Source organism: Eptesicus fuscus, chromosome 4 (genome assembly GCF_027574615.1).
Source record: "Eptesicus fuscus isolate TK198812 chromosome 4, DD_ASM_mEF_20220401, whole genome shotgun sequence".
Classification (NCBI taxonomy): Eukaryota; Metazoa; Chordata; class Mammalia; order Chiroptera; family Vespertilionidae; genus Eptesicus; species Eptesicus fuscus.
Window position 1 is genome coordinate 13901691 of NC_072476.1, and position 20401 is coordinate 13922091.

Genomic DNA, 20401 nt, shown 5'->3' on the forward strand with positions numbered 1-20401 from the left:
CAGCAGCTTAGGGGCCAGCAGCCCAGTATTATTTACCTCCTGACACCCAAAGCTCAGGCCAATGTCTGGAACCTATTGCTTAATGAACAAATGAGGGGAAAAGTTAATAAAGACTAGGAAATAGGTAAGTAAAATAAGCCAGTCAGAGAAAGACAAGCACCATATGATATACTTATATGTGGGATCTAATGAACAAAATAAACTAACAAACAAAATAGAAACAGACTCAGAAATACAGAGAACTGACAGGTGTCAGAGGGGAGGGGTTTGGGTGAAAAGGGTAAAGAGATTAAGCAATAAAAAACAAACAAAAAACAAAAAACACAACCTCATAGACACAGACAACAGCATGGTAATTACCAGAGGGAAAAGGGAGTGGGGGGAGGTTGACGAGGGTAAAGTGGGGATAAAGGGTGATGGAAGGAGATGTGACTTGGGGTGGTGAATACATAATACATGGATAATGTATTACAAAATTGTATATCTGAAACCTAAGTAATTTTATTAACCAACTAGAGGCCTAGTGCACGGATTCATGCACTGGTGGGGTCCCTAGGCCTGGCCTGTGGGGATTGGGCCAAAACCAGCTCTCCAACATTTCCCAAGGGGTCCCAGATTGCGAGAGGGCGGTTCTCCTGGCTCCCTCCTCTCTGGTTCCGGGTGTGTCACCTGAGAACCGCAGCTGCCAAGTCACCGCAGCTGCCAAGTCACCGCAGCTCGGCAGCTCCTGCATTGAGCGTCTGCCCCCTGGTGGTCAGTGTGCATCATAGCTACTGGTCAGACGGTCACTTAGGCTTTTATATATAGACTAGAGGCCCGGTGCAGAAAATTCGTGCAGGAGGGGGTGACTGTCCCTCAGCCTAGCCTGCACCCTCTCCCCTGCCTGCACCCTCTCCAATCTGGGACATGCCTCTCACAATCCAGGACTGCTCCCAACCGCTTGCCTGCCTGTTTGCCTGATTTCCCCTAATTGCTCTGCCTGCCAACCTGATCACCCCCTAACCACTCCCCTCCCAGCCTGATCGATGCCTAACTGCTCCCCTGCCGGCCTGGTCACACCTAACTGCCCTCCCCTGTTGGCCCAGTCACCCCTAATTGCCCTCCCCTGCCAGCCTGGTCGCCCCCAACTGCCCTCCCCTGCAGGCCTGGTCCCTTCCAACTGCCCTCCCCTGCTGGCCATCTTGTGGTGGCCATCTTGTGTGTTGGAGTGATGGTCAATTTACATATTACCTCTTTATTATATAGGATGCCACACAAATAAATTCCATTTTAAAAAATGTTTAAAAAGACTAGGAAATGGGGCCTCTAAGAAGTTGGGAAAAAATAGAGATGGAAATAGATTACAGTATGCAGACACATTTTCTCCTTCAGAGGCGTCCTTACCCACATACCCCTCCCAACTAGCTCCTGTCCCCCATTCCCTATCCCTGCCACATTTCCCACAAGAGCCATTGCAGGCTTTTCCTTGCCTTCCCCCCATTCTTCACATGTGGCTTCAGGCCACAATATACTCCAAAAGGTCCTGAAGGTCACCCATGTCCCCAAATCCAACAAGTGAGTGTCCTTCACCTCTTTACAGACTCTACCACATAAACACAGATAGTGCCCACCTTTCCATCTTCAGCTCAGCTTGCTGCCCAGAGCCCTAGTCCATGGACTAAAATGATATCTCTGCTTGAATGTCCCAGGTAACTCAAACCCAACAGGCCTACAGCCAATACCCAGAAACAGCCTCATAACCCCCAACAGGCCTACAGCCAATACCCAGAAGCCAGCCTCATAACCCCCCACTCCTCACATCCAGCCCCCCACCAACCCACAGCTCTCATCCCCAAGTCTGCCCCTCTGTACCAGGCCTGGCTGAGGGCACTCCTTTCCTCCCCCAGAAGCTGTAGCACCGTTACTTTTGCATATGGGCCCCTGCAATGCTCTGTCCACAAGGCAGCTGGGGAGCTTTCAAAATGCAAATCTGCTCACTTCATACTATAGGCTGCCCCTCTTCTGGTTTTAATCACTCCAGTGTTTTCTGGTTGTTTCTACAATAACAAGCACAACCCTTGTGCACTCAACTCTGCTCTCTGCACACAGCCCTGCCCTGGCCCCTGCACCCAACCCTGCAATTCCCAGAACCTCTCTATGTCCCATGTCATTAACTCTTCTTTCAGAGCCTGTACCCAAGCCCTTCCCGGCTCCTCTGACCAACTTAGAGCACTTCATGTCTCTCTCTCAGATCCCACTTCACAGGTCAGTTATTGTTTAACTAGAGGCCCGATGCATAAAATTTATGCAATGGGCCTGGCCCCCCACCGCCACCATGGCTGCCTCGGCTCCCACCGCCATGGAGACCACCTCGGCCCTTGCAGCCCCTGCTTTGTCTGGAAGGTCATCTGGAAAGTATCTGGTCTAATTAGCATGTTACACTTTTATTATTATAGATCTGTCTGATTCCCTAATCCACATTGGCCGCCCCCACCTCCACAGGACTGGGCGAGCACGGGGCCTGGTGTCAGCGAGGACTATGAGGTCTGCATACTGGGTATGAGGGTTGACACAGCATCCTGAGTCTGAATTCTCCTAAAAGTTTGGACAAAGCTGATAGGCAGGCAGGTGAGGCTGCCTGAAGTTGGTGATAGGAGCCAAATGGCACAAACCAGAGCCCAGCAGAGCCAGAGTGGGGCTTTACTTGGGCCCTCATATAATAGGGTCCTCAGGCCCTGGTACCAAGGTGGGATAGGTGTTTGCAGATGCAGGTGTGAGCCAGAGGTGAGAGGCCAGCTGAGGTGAGGGAGGGGCTCATACGCCTTCTGCCCCATAAATACCACCCAGCCTGACAAATACAGCCTAGAATGTGTGCTCCATGACACCATGGCCCTGAGAGGAGCAGGGCATGCCTCAGGCCCCCCACAGGCACTTACTCGAGCCTCACCGCCCACCTGCTTACCTTGCATGTTGTGCTCAACAGGGCTCCATCTCGGCTCCAGACAGCACCCTGCACCAGGTCCCTGTGGGCTGCCAGCTCTGCAGAGAAGCAGCCAAGGTCAGGGTCCCCACACCCTGCCCTTGGCAATAAGAACACAGGGAAGCAGGTGGGCCTAGTTGGAGTTAACTCTCTGGGGCAAAGGCAGCAGCTGCCGGAGTCCCTTCTCAGGTGGAAGGAACAAGGGCAGTAGCTCCTTCCAGATATTCTGTACTATATCCAGGGGCTCCTTCCTCAGCCCTACCATTGTCAGGCCATGCTCCTACTCTGAAACCTTCCAAGGTTCCCTGCTCCCCACCCCATGGAACTGCTGTGTTGTGCTGAGGAATAATTAAACTCTCAGCACAGTGCTGGGCACGTGATAAGGGCTTGAGATGATAGTTACAGGTGGGATAACTCCCTAATGACATCTGCCTAGTGACCTTCACCTCTGCTTCAAGGGTCAGGCTGGTCTCTTCAACTGTGCCAGGAACTCTTTGGGGGCAAGCCCTGCACCTTGTACTTTCCATTCCTTGTGGCACAAGATGCCTCCAGGGTGGGCACTGACTGATGCTGTCAGGAGGGGAACCCTGAGACTCCTAGTTATGCTACTAATGGCCCTTGGCCTCAGCCCCACTGTGAGCTTGGTATACCCTGGACACTGCACAGCTCTGGGGTGCCAGTTTGTCCTTCAACTCTCTGAGCCTTGTGTATGTGTTTGTGTTTAATTTATTGATTTTAGAGAGGAAGGGAGAAAGAGAAATATCAATTTGTTGTTCCACTTATTTATACATTCATTGACTGATGCTTGTATGTGCCCTGAACGGGATTAAACCCGCAACCTTGGTGTATGTGGATGACATTCTAACTAACTGATCTACCTGGCCAGAGCTGAGCCTTGTGTCTTTCCCCTAAAAAGGAAGGACTCTGCAAAACGGACTCAGTGACACTACCACAAAAAAACACTTGGGCTCAGCTGAGGTTCATACTACAAGGTCATAACCAGTCAAATACTGAAGTGTCTGGCTCAAAGTTGTTATCATCTAAGCATGCTCTGGATATCTGTGTCAACCCCACCCCCACCCCCTGCACACACACACACACATTTCACATGTTGAAACCTAACCCCCACTGTGATGGAATTTGGAGGTGGGAGCCTTTGGGAGGTGATTAGCTCATGAGAGGGGAAGCATCCATGAATGGGATTAGTACTTTTATAAAAAAGAGCTCCCTCCCCTCTTCCACCATGTGAAGACAAAGGGAATAAGATGGCTGACTATGAATCAGGAAGTAGGGTCTCATCAGACACCAAATCGGCTGGCACCTTGATCTCGGACACCCAGCCTCCAGAACTGTGAGAAATAAATTTCTATTGTTAATAAACCACCCAGTCCATGGGATTTTGTTATAGCAGCCTATACAGACTAGGTCAATCTATATTAGGAAGATGAGGGGAAGAAAAACATGGCGAGGCAGGGATGGGCTGGGACTATACGAGAGCAAATCCTCATCTCATGGGTAGAAGTCAATCGTTTGTTTTCAAAACTGAAATGACATGTAACTCAAGAAATAACAGTATAAGAAAGTTATTTAGACATGTGGAGGAAAAAGTAGAAAAAACAGCTGTAATTAAAACATGTGCCATGGGAAATGGAGATGGTGGGGTGTTCTTAAGACTTGGTTTTATACTATGTACAAGTGATTTTTTTTTTTTGATACTTACTTTACAACTCATGATATCAAACACATAAACAAAGAAACAGAACATTTTCCAGGAGGGGGCTGCCCAGAAAGTGACGTGGCTAGTGTGGCCCATACCTGTTAGGGGCTGCTGCTTAGCCACATCCCAGACCTTCACGGCTGTGCCTGCTGTGCTCACCAGGATGCCATCCACAGTGGGGTGGAACTGCAGCACCTCTACCCGGGTGTCCTCAGGGCCCAGCACCAGCCCAGGTCCCGAGGGCAGCGCCTGGCCAGAGGCTGGCAGTCTCCATAGTTTCATCTGTGGGAAAGAGTAAGCCTGTGAGTCCAGGAGAGGGAGGGTCCTCACTGCCCCCAACTCCAGGGGTCATGCTTGGGCATGAGGCTGTGTGTCTGTTGGGAAAAGGAGGGAGACCTGGCTCAGGGTCACAAGTGTGATTGAAGGCTGGGGGGAAATGGGAGCAGGGAAATCAGGGTTCTGATCCATCTCTTCTGAGCCTCCCACACTACCCCAACCCTGATGTCCTTAGGCAGTCAAGCAGCAAGCCAGGACATCACAGGCAGGGCTCCGGCAAGTGCACAGGAGTATGTGGGAGTTGGTGTGGGTTAAGGAACTAAGAAAGTCTGGGCTGGCCTAGCCCTGCAAATCTGTGGAGGAGCTTAAGGGGTAGTGGGAGGGGTAGCCCAGAGCCTAGCACAAGGTTAGGAAGGAGTAGGGCCCCAGAGGCTCAGAAGACCCCAAATAGGAGTGGGTGAGGCATTGAGCAGCTCTTCCAATGGTTCCACTCACCGTCCTATCTGCTGAGCCTGTGGCCAGGAGAAAGTCATCAAAGGGAGAGAAGTCCAAGTCCGTGACCAGGTCTGCAGGAAAGGAATGGTTGACTCAGGCCCAACTAGAACCCGCCAGAACATCCTGTTTCCAGCCCAAAGCCTGGGATCAAAGCCCAGGGCTTCAGAGGTGACATCTCTGCACACATGGAAGCAGGCTCAAAGTCCCAGAAGGAGAGCACCTCTGCAAACTATGGGCAACTGCCATAGGCCTGCCTGCAACACATATCCCCGCGAGCCCTGTAGACCCAGGGTGGCCAAAGACCTGGCAGGGAGAGGTCAGCAGGGCAATGGGAAAAGAGCTCCTCGCTGATGTGGCTCAGTTGGTTGAGTGTCGTCCCATGAACCAAAAGGTCACCGGTTCGATTCCCGGTCGGAGCTCATATTCAGGTTTCGGATTCAATCCCCAATCAGGGTGCCTACGGGAGGCAACAGGTGGATGTTTCTCTCTCACATTGATGTTTCTCTTTTTCTTCCCCTCTCCCTTTCTCTCTAAAATCAATAAAAACATATTTAAAAAATGGAAGAAAAGGTATTTCTGTAAAAAAACATCAAAAAACTCCTTGGATTACCAGGAACCTGAAGTCACCTAAAGCCCAGAGCCTAGCACAAGGTTTGGCAAGAATTATGTGAATGAACACAGTTCTGGCCTCACTGTAGTCACAAGGAATTCACAAACCACTCAGTCCGACTGTCCCTCAGCACTTCCTCAAGGAGACACATACATCTGTGCAGATGCAACAAGGAGCAAGTTCTGCCCACAGGGGTGACCCATAGATCAGAGGTAGGGAAGTCTCCAATGAGATGCATGGTGAATCTTGGAGAAGGCAGTAGGAAGAGGGGGAGGGAGGTGGTTGTCACTTGCCTGAACTAGGCATTCTCTACCCTATTACTCCCCCCAAAGCTAGGGCTGACCAGTCCCAATGTGGGAGTGCACCTGATCTGTGCCCCAGCAGCCAGCTTCTCTCTTAGGAGAGTTAAACCTGGAATAGGAAAGCCTAGCAACAGGGTGCTTTAGGGACTGGCCTAGGTGGAGGGTCACCAGCTCAGAGGGAGCTGGCAGCTTCCATGCCAGGACCCTCCAAAGACCTGAACATCTAGCTGATTCTTTGGTTCTGGAAGCTTCCCAGGAATTTCCCAATAAATTTATTTTTGTCTTAAGCAAGTTGGAATTGGTCTTCTGTTCTTTGCAACCAAAGAACCTGAACTGCCCAGCTCTGGCAGGTGGGGGTTGGGGTGCACAGAGTGAACCAGAGTCCAGAGGGGAAATGAGGCTGGGGGAGGGGGCAGCGGAGACGAGGCCAAGGCTTGGGTGTTGAGGGGAATGTAAGCAGTACAGTCAGGCCTGTATCACCACAGCAAAAAGCAGAGTGGCCAAGCATTACATTTTCCTCCTGGCCAGAGATAAGGAAGAAAAAGGGGAGTATGAGGACAGGTACACCTTGGACACCCTCAGCCTGGACTCCTGGCCACAAACCCCTGCTGCCCCACCCTGCGGGCTCCGAACTGGACAGGGCAGGGCACAAGCCCGGAGCAGCAGCCAATGTAGGCAGTCTGGCACACTGAGGGAATAAGAGGTAGTAATGTGGCCGATCTGAGAAGCCTGAGTTCTTCATGTGCATTTATCTCACCAAATCCTCAGTGACCCACCAGGATGGCACTGTGGCATCATCACCCAAGTGGAAGACAAGGACACAGGGACAGAGAGGTTAAGTAACTTGTCTAGAGCTACATAGCTAAGAAAGGGCAAAGGTGAGGGGTCAGGCCAGGCTGTCCGGCTTCAGAACCTACAGACTCAGCACATTATCAAACTGCCTTTCCCAAACTGGGGCACATCCCCGGCCCACCCCACAGCCCAGACATGCAGAAAGGCCCTCTAGATGCCTCCCTGCCCGCTGCTCCCCTGGGAAGCTGGGCTAAAGGGCCACTTGGCCCTGAGGCAAGACATAGAAGACGCCCCAAAGTCTGGGCATCCTGAAGACAGGGCAGTAGCCAGAGCCCAGCCCACCACAGTCTCCCCACCACCACTGGCACTGGAGCCTTGAAGGCAGGTTCTGAGAGAGCTGAAGCTCAGCTATTCTCACTACAGCTTCCCAGCAAGGTTGCTCCTGCAAAGAGAGACTCTGAATAATTAGAGCTACAGTGAGGCTACAACCTGCCAACAGAAACCTGGTCCAGCTTCTATTTGGAACCCCCAAGTCACAGGGCACTCACCACCTCACAAACTCCACCAATTTGGAGCAACTCTCCCGTGAATAAAAAATATCTAGAAGCAAGCAGTAGGGTGCCTAAGAGCACAAGGTCAGATAGACCTGGCTCTGCCAGCAGCAATATCAACATTGGCAAGGTCCTAACCTGAGCCTCAGTTTTCCTAGCTGAAAAGTGGGTTATTTTTAAATATACTTGAAAAAGATATGAGAGCAGATGAGAAAGCAGACTTCTTACATATGCTGCAACACAGGTGGATCTCAAAGCATTATGCTAAGTGAAAGAGGACAGATTCAAAAGACCATGCACGGTATTTTCCATTTATGTGAAATGTTCAGAAAAGGCCAGTCTATAGAGCAGAGGCTGGCAAACATTTCCTGGAAAGGGTGAGGTAGTAAATGTTTCAGGCTTTTAGGGCCATATGGTCTCTGCTCAACGCTGCAGTTGTTGAGAGAAAGTGACTACAGACTGGCCATCGATGAAGAGGCCTGGCAGTATTCCAAAACAACAGTTTACAAAGACAGGCAGCAGGCCAGACTTGGCCACACCAGTAGCTTGCAGACCCCAGCTGCAGAGGCAGAAAGTACATCAACAGTTGCCTGAGGCTGCAGTGCCTGAGATGGAAATGATTTAAGCACAAAGGGGCATGAGGGATCTTCTGGGGAAATGTCTAAAACTGAATGGTGGTATACACAAGCCTGTAACATTAATAAAAGTCATCAAATTCTTCATTTAAAACAGGTAACATTAATGATACGTAAATGATATCTTGATAACGTTGTAAAAAGCTTTAAAGAAGGAGTAGATGAGAAAATGGGGGGGAAGGACATAGAGAGGGCTCCAACAATCTTCATTACTGTTATTTTAATAACTGCCATCATCATCATCATCGTCATCATCATCATCATCATCATCATCATCATCATTCCTACATTGAGCTGCACACCCACAACAGGAACCAAAGGCTGGCCCCTTCTCTCACCTAAGGCCATCCAGCAGCCAGCCAGCAGTGCAGGCCAGGACTGGCCCACCGCTGCCAAAGCTGGACAGGGAGAAAGGAGACAGCCGGGGGCCATCCTAGGAGAGCAAACTGTTTCCTGAAAGTGGGCAGATTGCCAGGCAGGTTGTTGGGAGACCCCAGAAGTAGCTGTGGCAGCTCTCTTGGTGACAATTTCTCTCTTGCCCTGCAGCCCAGCCCACACTTTCCTTGGAGAGCCCTGAGGAGTCTGGCTGGGGAGGAGGCCTGGTGGCGAGGGGTGGTCTCCTAAGCTCCAGGAAAGGACACGGGGCTAAGAACCAGATAGAGTTGAGTCCTCTGCAGTAATAGGAAGCCAGCATCAGGGAGTCTGGTGCAGGTTGGTGCATATCCCCCTTCCTCCCAGCTTGACCACATGGAGCACCCAGCCTTCCTCCTCTCTGCCAGGCCCGAATTCTCTACCAGGGTCTAGCCTTCTAATCTGGACCCCACCTGTCAGAAGGAACAGTGAGAACAACAGGAGGGACCTGGAAAGTCACGGGACTGTGAGACCAGGTGAGTATGAATCCCTGGCCCCAGAGAAGGAGGAGCAAGTTCCAGACTTCCTGGATCCAGCCCCCACTCACCAGAATGGCAGCCCAGGTGGGTCACGTGTCTCTTGTTCTCTCCCTGGCCTTCCAGAGGCACAATGCCCAGCACACCTGCCAAATAAACACAGTTGCTCTGACTTCCAGAAAAATGGGGACCATCTACCTCCCAGTGTAGGACTCCCAGGGTACACAAATCTAAAAGCTCAGCCTTGGACCTTCCTAGAGAGCCTCCACCAATTGTAAGATCCCATCCCTCTAGGCATAGTAATTGGCCCAGGATTAGGTGCTTGCCCCACATAAGAACCTTCCGTGACACTGGAGATATAGAAGATACGGGGGAAAGAGACTCTTTCTGGCACTGGGGATCATAAGAGGTAAGGTGCCAGCAGCAGCCATTTTTCTCAGCTTTGCCTAAGAAAGAAGCCATTACCCAAGGGCAACAGAGCTGAGGGCAAGAGAGAAGCCAGGACTTATAGCACGCATGAGCCCTGGATACAGCTCTGCCTGAAGCCCCTGGACTTCTTAGATATACAAGTCAAAAGGATATCATTCTTTTTTTTTTTAAACAAGTTTTTTAAAAAATATATTTTATTGATTTGTTTTTTACAGAGAGGAAGAGAGAGGGATAGTTAGAAACATCGATGAGAGAGAAACATCGATCAGCTGCCTCCTACACACCCCCCACTGGGGATGTGCCCGCAACCAAGGTACATGCCCTTGACTGGAATCGAGCCTGGGACCTTTCAGTCCGCAGGCCGACGCTCTATCCACTGAGCCAAACCGGTTAGGGCAAGGATATCATTCTTGCTTAAGAATTCAGTTTGATAAAAAAATAAAAATAAAAATAAATAAAATAAAAAAATAATTAAAAAAAAGAATTCAGTTTGTGCCAAAACCGGTTTGGCTCAGTGGATAGAGCGTCGGCCTGCGGGCTGAAGGGTCCCAGGTTCAATTCCGGTCAAGGGCATGTACCTTGGTTGCGGGCACATCCCTGGTAGGGGGTGTGCAGGAGGCAGCTGGTCAATGCATCGATGTTTCTAGCTTTCTATCCCTCTCCCTTCCTCTCTGTAAAAAATCAATAAAATATTTAAAAAAAAAAAAAAAGAATTCAGTTTGTGCCCTAGCTCGTTTGGCTTAGTGGATAGAGCGCTGGCCTGCGAAATGAAGGGTCCCAGGTTCAATTCCAGCCCAGGGCACATGCCTGGATTCCAGGTTCGATCCCCAGTAGGGGACGTGCTGGAGGCAGCCAATAAATGATTCTCTCTCATCATTGATGTTTCTCTCTCTCTCTCCCTCTCCATTCCTCTCTGAAATCAATAAATAAATATATTTTAAAAATTAATAATTCAGTTTGAGGTTTGAGTTATCACTGGAAACCAAAAGAGTCCCAACTAACGCAAGGAGTTTTATAAATCTTGGTATTCCTATTGATCCTAACCACCCTAGGCTCCCAGACAAGGAGTGGGGAGCATATGGAGACAACTCGAAAACAAAGGCAACAGCCCCCTGCCCCCCGCTCCAGACCATGCTCTTGAAGACCACAGCCAACACGGTTTATACAAAGTATACACACACATTCTCACCAAAACCGATCTGATTACTGCATGTTGACCAGTTTGTAGGGATCTAAGGCCCTGCATAGTGCTAACTTCTGAACTCTGTGAGACCCCTCCAAACCTCCAGCCTGCAATGAGTCTGCCCTTCTACCCCATCCTATTTGGGTGACAATGTCTGAATCTCCACACCCATGTCCACCTCCCTACCTGTACGGTCGGAGTTGAAGGCGATCAAGCTGCAGCTGGATTTGATATGGTTCCCACAAGAGGGGGTAGTTCCTGCTCGAAGGTCAGTGATCCAGGCCTGGAAATAAAGAATAAGAACCCTGAAGGCCAGGGCTCTACAACTGCCTAAAACAAGGGTTGAGGCATGATTCAGGGAACCTTAAAGCTGCACCATTAGCGATGCATTCCTTTGGATCCAACTCTGTCCCCATTCACACTGTCCCTTAGATAATGCAAAATGTTCTTGAAATGATAACCTAAGTCACAAAGGGGCCAGATTTGCTTATTAAATCAGTTCTCTGATAAGGGAGAGAAGGCTGTCAAAAGGAAACTCAGGCTGAATGAAGTCAAGGGGCTAACGGGGCAGTGTTCACTCACATTTGAGCGCAGTTTCTGTTAAAGGGATTAGAGAGAAACAGAGAACAGAGAAGTGAGCACCTAGACAGAAAACAGACTCAACTTCTTCAACTGTATTGCTGAAGACTTCCACTTGAGTCCAGGGGTCTTCTCCAAACACCAGGAGAAAACACGCAAGCCCAGAGAAGGGTAAAAGCAAGGCCTTTCCAGGAAATCCCACAGACAGTGAATGACACACTGCCAAGAAGAGGCAATAATGTTAACACTCCCACACCTGAAGGAGCAGAGGAGCACTTTTTCTGAAACTGAGATAGGCGAGGTCCGCATGTTTTCTCTGTTGGTATCAAAGCATCATTCAACACTCCTTCTTGCCACCCAACAATCTAGCACTCACATTTCCCCCATTACCCACCCACAGTGTCCCGGAAACCACCTCCACCACACGTTTCATTTTCAATGTTCACCTGCCTCTGATAAAAGAACATTATCATTTTGCATTCTTTTCCCCTCCTGAATCATGTTTACAGTACAAATACAGTGACAGGAAATACTTTTGAAAACAAGAACAGATCACCTGTTCTCCCATTTCCCTAATATAAACTGTTTTAAATTTCCTCCGTAATCTGTTTCCATGCCTGTCTGTTTACCTTGCTGGAACGAGGACCACCTGGGAACAAGCCCCCGGGACCCTCAGGGCCACCCCAGACCCCGCCAAGCAGTACTTACTGCACTCAGAGGGATGTTCTCAATGCAAATCTGAGCATCTCTCCCCAACCCCCACCCCATCTCCTTTCCTAACTCCCCATTGCACTCAGAAGAAAAGCCAACTTCTCCCTGTGGCCTTCGGATTCTGCAAGATCGTTCTGGACTCATTGGGCAATATGCTTCCCCGTCATGGCCTTCCATCCACCATGGCCCACTTCCGTTCCCCCACCAGGCACTTTTCCACCCCACTCTCCCTCTAGCTGGCTGCTTGCCACCCTTCTAGCCTCAGCTTAAATGTCACTTCCTCCCAGCAGCCCGCCCTGATCACCCTGGTGAGATTAACCTCCACCTCACTGTCCACCTCTGTCTCTGCAACCTGCCCTGATTATGCAGGGCATTTATTAAAACTTGCAATGCCCTTGTATGCCTAGTCTGCTTGCTGGCTGTCTCCCTCGTGAGGTTGTATGCAACACAGGAAGGAAAGTGCTGTCCTATTCACTGTTATGGCTCCAGCAGCTGGGCACAGTGCATGGCAGATGCAGGGGAAATACTGTCAGAAGGTGAAAAACAGGCTTCTGCCCGCAGCTGCCCTGATGTGCGTTGGCCCCTGAAAGGGTCACTAGATAGGGTCAGTTCGTAGGCCCACCTATTGAACCACACTGCCAGGCCTTCCAAATAACATGAGCAGCAGCAGACCAGGGGTGGCATCATCTCTGAAGCACACTCCTCGTGAGGCCCGCTGCCCTGCAGGGGCCTGAGAAGTCCCCCAGTACCTCTGGGCTCCACCTCCTCGAGCTTCTCGAGGCCCCATCCAGCCCCCGGCAGCATCACCCCGAGAGGAGGAAGCGCCGGCGGAAACCCGAAGCAGAGGTGCGGCTCCCCGCGTCCATCTGACACAGCCGGCCTCGTCAAGGCCAGGGCAGAAAGGGGCATCTCCCACACCCCAGCCCCAGGCAGGAGTGACTGGGACGTCAGGGAGGAGGAGCTGGCGCCAGAAGCGGCCGAGCCGCGGCTCCCCGGCGAGGCCGACCGGAAGCCGAGAAGGCAGGCAGCCTTGCGGGCTTCAGGCCTTGGACTGGCCGGGTGGGCTATGCCACCTCGGGGGCCCCGGGGCCAGGCAGGCGGGCCGACCGGCCGCGGGTCTCACCGAGCGGCCAGAGAGCGTCTCGGGAGCTGCGGACACTGCCCGCCGGGTGGCGACGGGGCGGCCCGGACGCCGGTCCCGGGCCTGAAGGGGGCGCCTCGGGACAGTCGGGGATCCCGGAGAGAGATCCGAAGGGGAAGGGGGTATGGGGCCGGGAAGGGGAAGGGGGTGCGGGGTCTGCGGGCCGGGCTCACCTCACGGCGGGGCGGCCGGGCCTCTGTATGCCGGAACTTGGACACCTTGAAGCGGCTCATGGCGACAGGGACGGTGACAAGTCCAGGTTCGAAGACCCGGGCGTCGGCTCTCAGGTGCACAGCGAGCAGCCGCGAATCCCGCGGCCTCCGGCTCCACCCGCGGCCCGCCGCCCTCGGCCACGCCCCTGAACATCTCGGCCAATCGTAGTCCGCTCCGGCCCGCTGGGCCCCGCCCCCTTCTCCCCTCCCTCCGCGCCGGGACCGGATGGCAAAGGAGCCGATGGCGCGAGTGGGGAGGTCACTTACGTGCGCTGACTGCCCCCGGCCAAGCGGTGCGTGCGTGGGGGCTACAGCCGCAATTTTGTGTGCGGGGATTTGCTTTCCAAGGGGCGGGGCGCCGCGCCATCCCGGGGGAGAAGAGAGGGCTGGAATGAACTAGCTGCATTTCAGGGACGGGAACTCGGTCCTGGAGAGAGGAGCCACTGGTCCAAGTCGCACAGATAGTGAGTGGCAGCGGGGGAACAGGAGCCCAGGTCTGACTCAAATCCTTGCCCGTGGGGTCTGCCCTAAAGCCTCTGCATCCCACCCACCCTGCTCAGGCCAGGTGGTCTCTGCGGGAGGGATGGGGCCTTCAGCATCCCCTTATTAGGGCATGCCTTGGCTTCAGGCCTCGGGCGCTGTGAGGAGGGGCTCCTCTAAGTAAATCCAAGTATCATTTACAGATAAACTGAAAGGGCAAAAGATAAGGGCAATGGCGAATCCTTTAAATACCAAATGTGCCCAACCGGCGCTGCTTGCTTAGTCCAGGACGACTCAGGAGAAAAGAGAGCGGGTTCATTTCACCTGAGGCCTTTCATTGCACAACCATTTCTCTTCCTTTAAAAAATTGACTCCGCCCTAGCTGGTTTGGCTCAGTGGATAGCGTTTCGGCCTGCGGACTGAAGGGTCTCAGGTTCGATTCCCGGTCGGGGGCCCATGCCAGGGTTGCGGACTCGGTCCCCAGTGTGGGACGTGCAGGAGGCAGCCAATCCGTGATTCTTATCGTTGGTGTTTCTGTCTCTCTCTCTCCCTCTCCCTCTTTCTGAAATCAATAAAAATATTAAAATAAATAAATAAATAAATAAATAAACTTTGATTCCATGATTCCAGAATATACTTTCTGAATAAGGACAGACATCTCCTTAGGTGTGTCTGAAAAACAGACTTTGATCTGAGGAAAGGGAATAATTGGTTGGAAATGCCAACTGCTGTGAAAATTTCCTTTGCAACAGCCTGCTGCAGACAGAGCTTCACTTGGGGTAGGCTGTACACAGGGTGATAATGAAAGCTTGGCCTGGCAATGGGCACAGATTGATACCAAAATGCCAAGTTCTCTTTTCAGTTCAGTGAGGACAAAGAGGAAACTTACCAGTATCCTACTACGTGAGTAAGAGTAACTTTGTTCTCCATAATCTAAAAATAGGAGATCAGCCTAGCTGGCGTGTATGGACCTATGAACCAGGAAGTCACGGTTCTGGTCAGGGTACATGCCCAGGTTGTGTGCTCGGCCCCCAGTGTGGGGCGTGCAGGAGGCAGCAGATTAATGATTCTCATCATTGATGTTTCTGTTTCTTCCTTTCCCTTCCTCTCTGAAATCAATAAAACTATATATTTTTTTAAATAAAAATAGGTCACTTAAATTCCAGCAGCTTTGGAATGGGCACCATCAGTGCAGTCTTGAGTTGGTTGTGACGTACAGCTATTGCTTCTCTCTTTTTTTATAAATATATTTTTATTGATATCAGAGAGGAAGGGAGAGGGATAGAGAGGTAGAAAAATCAATGATGAGAGAGAACCATTGACCGGCTGCCTCCTGCAAACCCCCCACTGAGGATCAAGCCACTTCTCCCTTTTTTTTTAAATTGTGGTAAAAACATGTAAAAAAGTTTACCATTTATTTTTATTTTTTAAATTTTTATTTATTTATTTTTAATATATTTTTTATTGATTTTATAGAGGAAGGGAGAGGGAGAGATAGAAACATCAGTGATGAAAGAGAATCATTGATCTGCTGTCTCTTGCATGCCCCACACTGGGCATGTGCCCTGACTGGGAATGGAACCGTGACCTCCTGATTCATAGGTCCACACCCAACCACTGGGACACACTGGCTGGGCCTAAATTTTTATTTATTGATTTGAGAGAGAAACACTGATTTGTTGTTCCACTTATTTATGCATTCATTGGTTGATTGTACATGCCCTGAGGAATGTACAGGATGTACATCAGAATGATAATGTAACCACCTGACCTACTTGGCCAGGGCTAAATTTTACCATTTTAAAGTGTACAGTTCAGTAGTCTTAAGGACATTTACAGGGTTGTACAACAGATATTCTTAAGAAAGTAAATTTTAGCCGAAACCGGTTTGGCTCAGTGGATAGAGCGTCGGCCTGCAGACTGAAAGATCCCAGATTCGATTCCAGTCAAGGGCATGTACCTTGGTTGCGGGCACATCTGTGCAGGAGGCAGCTGATTGATGTTGCTCTCACATCAATGTTTCTGACTCTCTATCTCTCTCCCTTCCTCTCTGTAAAAAAATCAATAAAATATATTTTTTAAAAAAAGAAAGTAAATTTTATGTGCTTTTTCTCACAAAATTTTAAAAATATAAATCAACTATACAACTATTGCGAAGTTTATGTAAACCTCCCATTATTTCCTTTATGTCACTTCATTGTTATCCCTAAATTCGCCTTTGCTTTTTGCCTAAACGGGCACAGTCAGCTAGTGAGAAAGTCTTTCATCCACAGAGGTAACATAGGCTAAATCTGGTCCACATATATGTTTTAGTTGGTTCACTTAGTGTTTTAAAAATTGGGACACTTCCTAAAAGTTTGGATTTCAGCCTCTCTTGAAAAACAAAACCCCTGATCTTCACTCTCAGGAGAGAGAGAAGCCATGACCTGGCTGTGCTAGATCATGTGACTGTATTTCCACAAACGGGGGGCTGGTAGAAGCAGAATTGGAGAATGTCCTCTTTCCCATTCCCACAGTGACCAACCTGAGCTCCACAGCAGGGGAGAAGGAAGGGCCAAAATGACATGAAGACCCAGAGAGTGACCATCTTACATGTTCCCAGATCCATTCTGGCTGAAGAAAGTGATTCTTTCTAGTAGAAAGTTCAGAGTTCTAAGGCTGCTGCAAACTTGAGCACAATAAATTACTTCATGAATTGCAACATTGAACTGACATCCTCTAAGATTCTTTCCAGTCCCATGAGCCTATGAATTACCAGCTTTGTTCCTTTATGCTCCTAGTAATTCCACTTCACTGTCTTTAAGAACCCTGGAAGACACCTCTCAACTCTAAAAGGCAGTCTATCAAATGTGGGTCAAATGCCAGCAATATGAGGATGTCTGGTTAGCTTGGTAAATGGCAGAATGATTTCAATTTCACAGGGCCTGTTTCCAAGAATGATTAATAACAAACAAGAATTTAGGAGGCCACTGTACGGAAGTCCTCATTTTAGAAAATTCAAAGCATTTCATGTAACTGAAGAAAGAAACATTAGCAGAAAGAAAAATGACCAGCAAGGAAAAAGAGGGCAAAAACCCACACAAAAGCATCAAAGAGCCTTAAGATATATTCTTATTTTGAACTATGACACCATCCCTGGCCAGGTTGCTCAGTTGGTTGGAGCATTGTCCTGTACACCAAAAGGTTTTGGGTTTGATTCTGGGTCAGGGCACATACCTAGGTTGTGGGGAAATTTGGAGAAGGCAACCAATGGATGTTTGTCTCTCACATTGATGTTCTCTCTCTCTCTCTCTCTCTCTCTCTCTCTCTCTCTCTCTCTCTCTCAAAATCAATAACAAAACATATCTCTGGGTGAGGATAAAAAAACAACAAAACTATGACACTAAAGAAGACATTTTCTGTAGGATGTTCCCTTAATGTTTTCTAAAGTCAGTGGTTTCCATAGATCAGAGTTTTTGCAAGAGAGGAATAGATGAAGCAGCTTCAGTGCCTTAGATTTAGTTCCTTAGATTTAGTTATCTGCCCCTGAAATGGTTTATTAAGATGCACATTGGTGGCTCAGTGGTTGAGCGTCGACCTATGAACCAAGAGGTCACGGTTCGATTCCGGTCAGGGCACATGCCCCATTGGTTGTGTGCTTGATCCCCAGTGTGGGGTGCGCAAGAGGCAGCCAATCAATGCTTCTCTCTCTTCATTGATATTTCTATCTCTCTCTCTCTCTCTCTCCCTCTCCTCTCTGAAATCAATAAAAAAATTTTTTTTTCAAGATGCACATTGAAAAAACATTTTTATAGGTAAGCCCTGCCTTGTTCATTTCAAGAGCTGGAGCAGAAAGGCATGTGCGGTTACCTCAGCATAGGAAACAAACAATTATGCAACAAAATACATTTCAAAAATTGGGAAAAACACTCATAATTCTCCCTTGCCAGCATCACTTTGTTGTTTCTCAAATGGAGGTGTACCCATGTGTTCTTGGGACTCTGAAGTTTTACTACTACACCTAATGATTTGTTTTTATTTTTATTTTTAATTCTCACCCAAGGATGTTGGTTTTTGTTTTTTTTTTTTTAATTGATTTTAGAGAGAGAGGAAGAGAGAGAGAAACATCAATGTGAAAAACACGGATTGGTTGCCTCCCATATGCACCCGGACCAGGGATCGAACCCACAACTTTTTAGTGTAAGGGACTACGCTCCAACCAACTGAGCCACCCAGCCAGAGCTGGGTATTTTTGTTTTGTTTTGTTCTGTTTTTCAATCCTCACCTGAAGATATTTTTCCATTGATTTTTCGAGAGAATGGAAGAGAGAGGTTTAAAGACAGAGAGAAACACATCGATTGGTTGCTTCTGCATGAGCCCTGACCAGGGCCCGGGTTGGGGAGAAGCCTGCAACCAAGGTATATGCCCTTGACTGGAATTGAACCCGGGACCCTTCAGTCCACAGACCAACGCTCTATCCACTGAGCCAAACCAGCTTAAGCCCACCCAGAGCTGTTTTGATTTTTTTTTTTTTTGCAGTAACTTGCAAAATACAGTATTTTAACAGAGACACAAAACGATAATTCACAACTAAGGGGCAGTTTCATAGAAAAGACCATCCTTGCCCTAGCTGGTTTGGCTCAGTGGATAGAGCATCAGCCTGTGGACTGAAGGGTCCTGGCTTTGATTCAGGTCAAAGGCACATGCCGGGCTGTGGGCTCAAGCCCCAGTAGGAGGCATGCAGGAGGTAGCCAATCAATGATTCTCTCTCATCATTGATGTTTCTCTCTCTCTCTCTCTCTCTCTCTCTCTCTCTCTCTCTCTCACTCTCTCTCTCTCTCCCTTCCTCTCTGAAACCAATAAAATATATTAAAAGAAAAGATCATTCTTTTCTAAGTTGTTCCTTTTCACCTTGGAGTCTACTGATTGCCAGAGGACCCAGAACTTTATTCTCAGTGTCTGTGATCTTTCTTTTTTCCTTGGAGAAAGTTCCTTTCATTTTTCAGGTTTGCAAAGCATTAGTTTAAGCCTAGTTTGGGCAGAAGAATATTTAGCTTCCAGCTGGAGCCACCTGTTGTTTAAAGGGCCTTTTAGGAAATCATTAGCACAGAAAGCCCAGGCAACTGAGAGGAGGGCACAGTTCACCTCCTTCTTCTGCAGGGAACTGCAGACACTGCAGATGTCATGTCCGGGAGCATCTGGATTATGCATTTCACACCCCCTTGGAATCATCCCCTACTCTCTTGGGAAGGAAAGGAAATGCTACAACTAGAGAAATTGTGAGCTAGCTTTTATTGCTTCTGAAGAGACTGACTGAGGACCTTCTGCCCTCCGGGAAAGGGTTCCTCACATGAGGAGGTAAGCAGTCCTCCCATGGATTAGCCATGGACTTTACCAGTCCCATTGTACCTTGGATGGTCAGTATCTGCAGGATATTACAGAGTAGAGCATACTTAAAACTTCCTGCTAGCTCTCACAGATCTCACTACCTCAGGGGAGCAGCAAGGGTTCAGTGGAACATTAAAATGAAAAGGGCAGAGGGGAAAATGCTTGAGAAACCGGTATGCCTTTTGCAAATAACATTTGTTTCTCTTTAAAGCTAAAGTTTTGGGCTTTAGACTGGAGAAGGGAGTTGGGGGAGGGGGAAGGCACACAACATATTCTGCCTGGGAGTGTGGGTCCGCATGGCCTGTGAGCTCATCTCAGTTTTTGCTAACAAGCTTAGGATGGGTCCATTAGTAGCCACCATCACCCACTCCATTACCTTGGGGTTCTCTCCTTCCTAAAAGCAAAGAATAATCAGCCTTCCTGCTATCCCCTAAAACAAGAACACACCCATCCTTTCAATGTGAAGGATTTTTACTGTTAATAACTATGGGGACTATACAACTGAAACTAATATAAAATAATACTGAATGTCAACTGTAATTGTAAAACATTTTTAAAAATTAAAAATCACCATGGGGAAATAGATGGGGGAGGGGGAAACTAAAATACCCCAAAATGAGGAAGTTACAAGACTGACAAAGTTTTCATATTAGTGAGCTCTGCTCTAGTTCCTAACTCACCCTGAGGTGGTAAATGCAAGTTCCTTTGCCTCTTGTTCTCAGTTTTTTAAAAAAAATATATATTTTTTATTGATTTTTTTACAGAGAGGAGAGGGATAGAGAGTTAGAAACATCGATGAGAGAGAAACATCAATCAGCTGCCTCCTGCACACCACCCACTGGGGATGTGCCTGTAACCAAGGTACATGCCCTTGACTGGAATCGAACCCGGGACCCTTCAGTCCGCAGGCCGACGCTCTATCCACTGAGCCAAACCGGTCAGGGCCATTGCTTGATTCTTGTAAGAGCCCTGACTGGGGACTGAATCCATAACCTTGATTGATTCTTGTATATGCCCTGACTGGGTATTGAACCTGAAACCTTGGCATATCTGGAGGATGCTCCAACCAACTGAG

At 49.0% G+C, this 20401-nt stretch overlaps 1 protein-coding gene across 1 annotated transcript in view; it reads right to left on the reverse strand.

Moving 5' to 3' along the window:
• CORO7 (coronin 7) overlaps positions 1-13601 on the reverse strand; it is a 60378-nt gene extending 46777 nt beyond the window's left edge. The window contains exons 1-6 of the mRNA XM_008141771.3: positions 13441-13601; positions 11023-11119; positions 9296-9370; positions 5448-5518; positions 4775-4958; positions 2942-3018 (exon numbers count right to left, since the gene is read on the reverse strand). Of these exons, the coding sequence (XP_008139993.2) occupies positions 2942-3018; positions 4775-4958; positions 5448-5518; positions 9296-9370; positions 11023-11119; positions 13441-13500 (564 nt within the window). The 5' untranslated portion in view covers positions 13501-13601. The remainder of the gene's footprint in view (positions 1-2941; positions 3019-4774; positions 4959-5447; positions 5519-9295; positions 9371-11022; positions 11120-13440) is intronic.
• Between the last annotated feature and the right edge of the window lie 6800 nt (positions 13602-20401).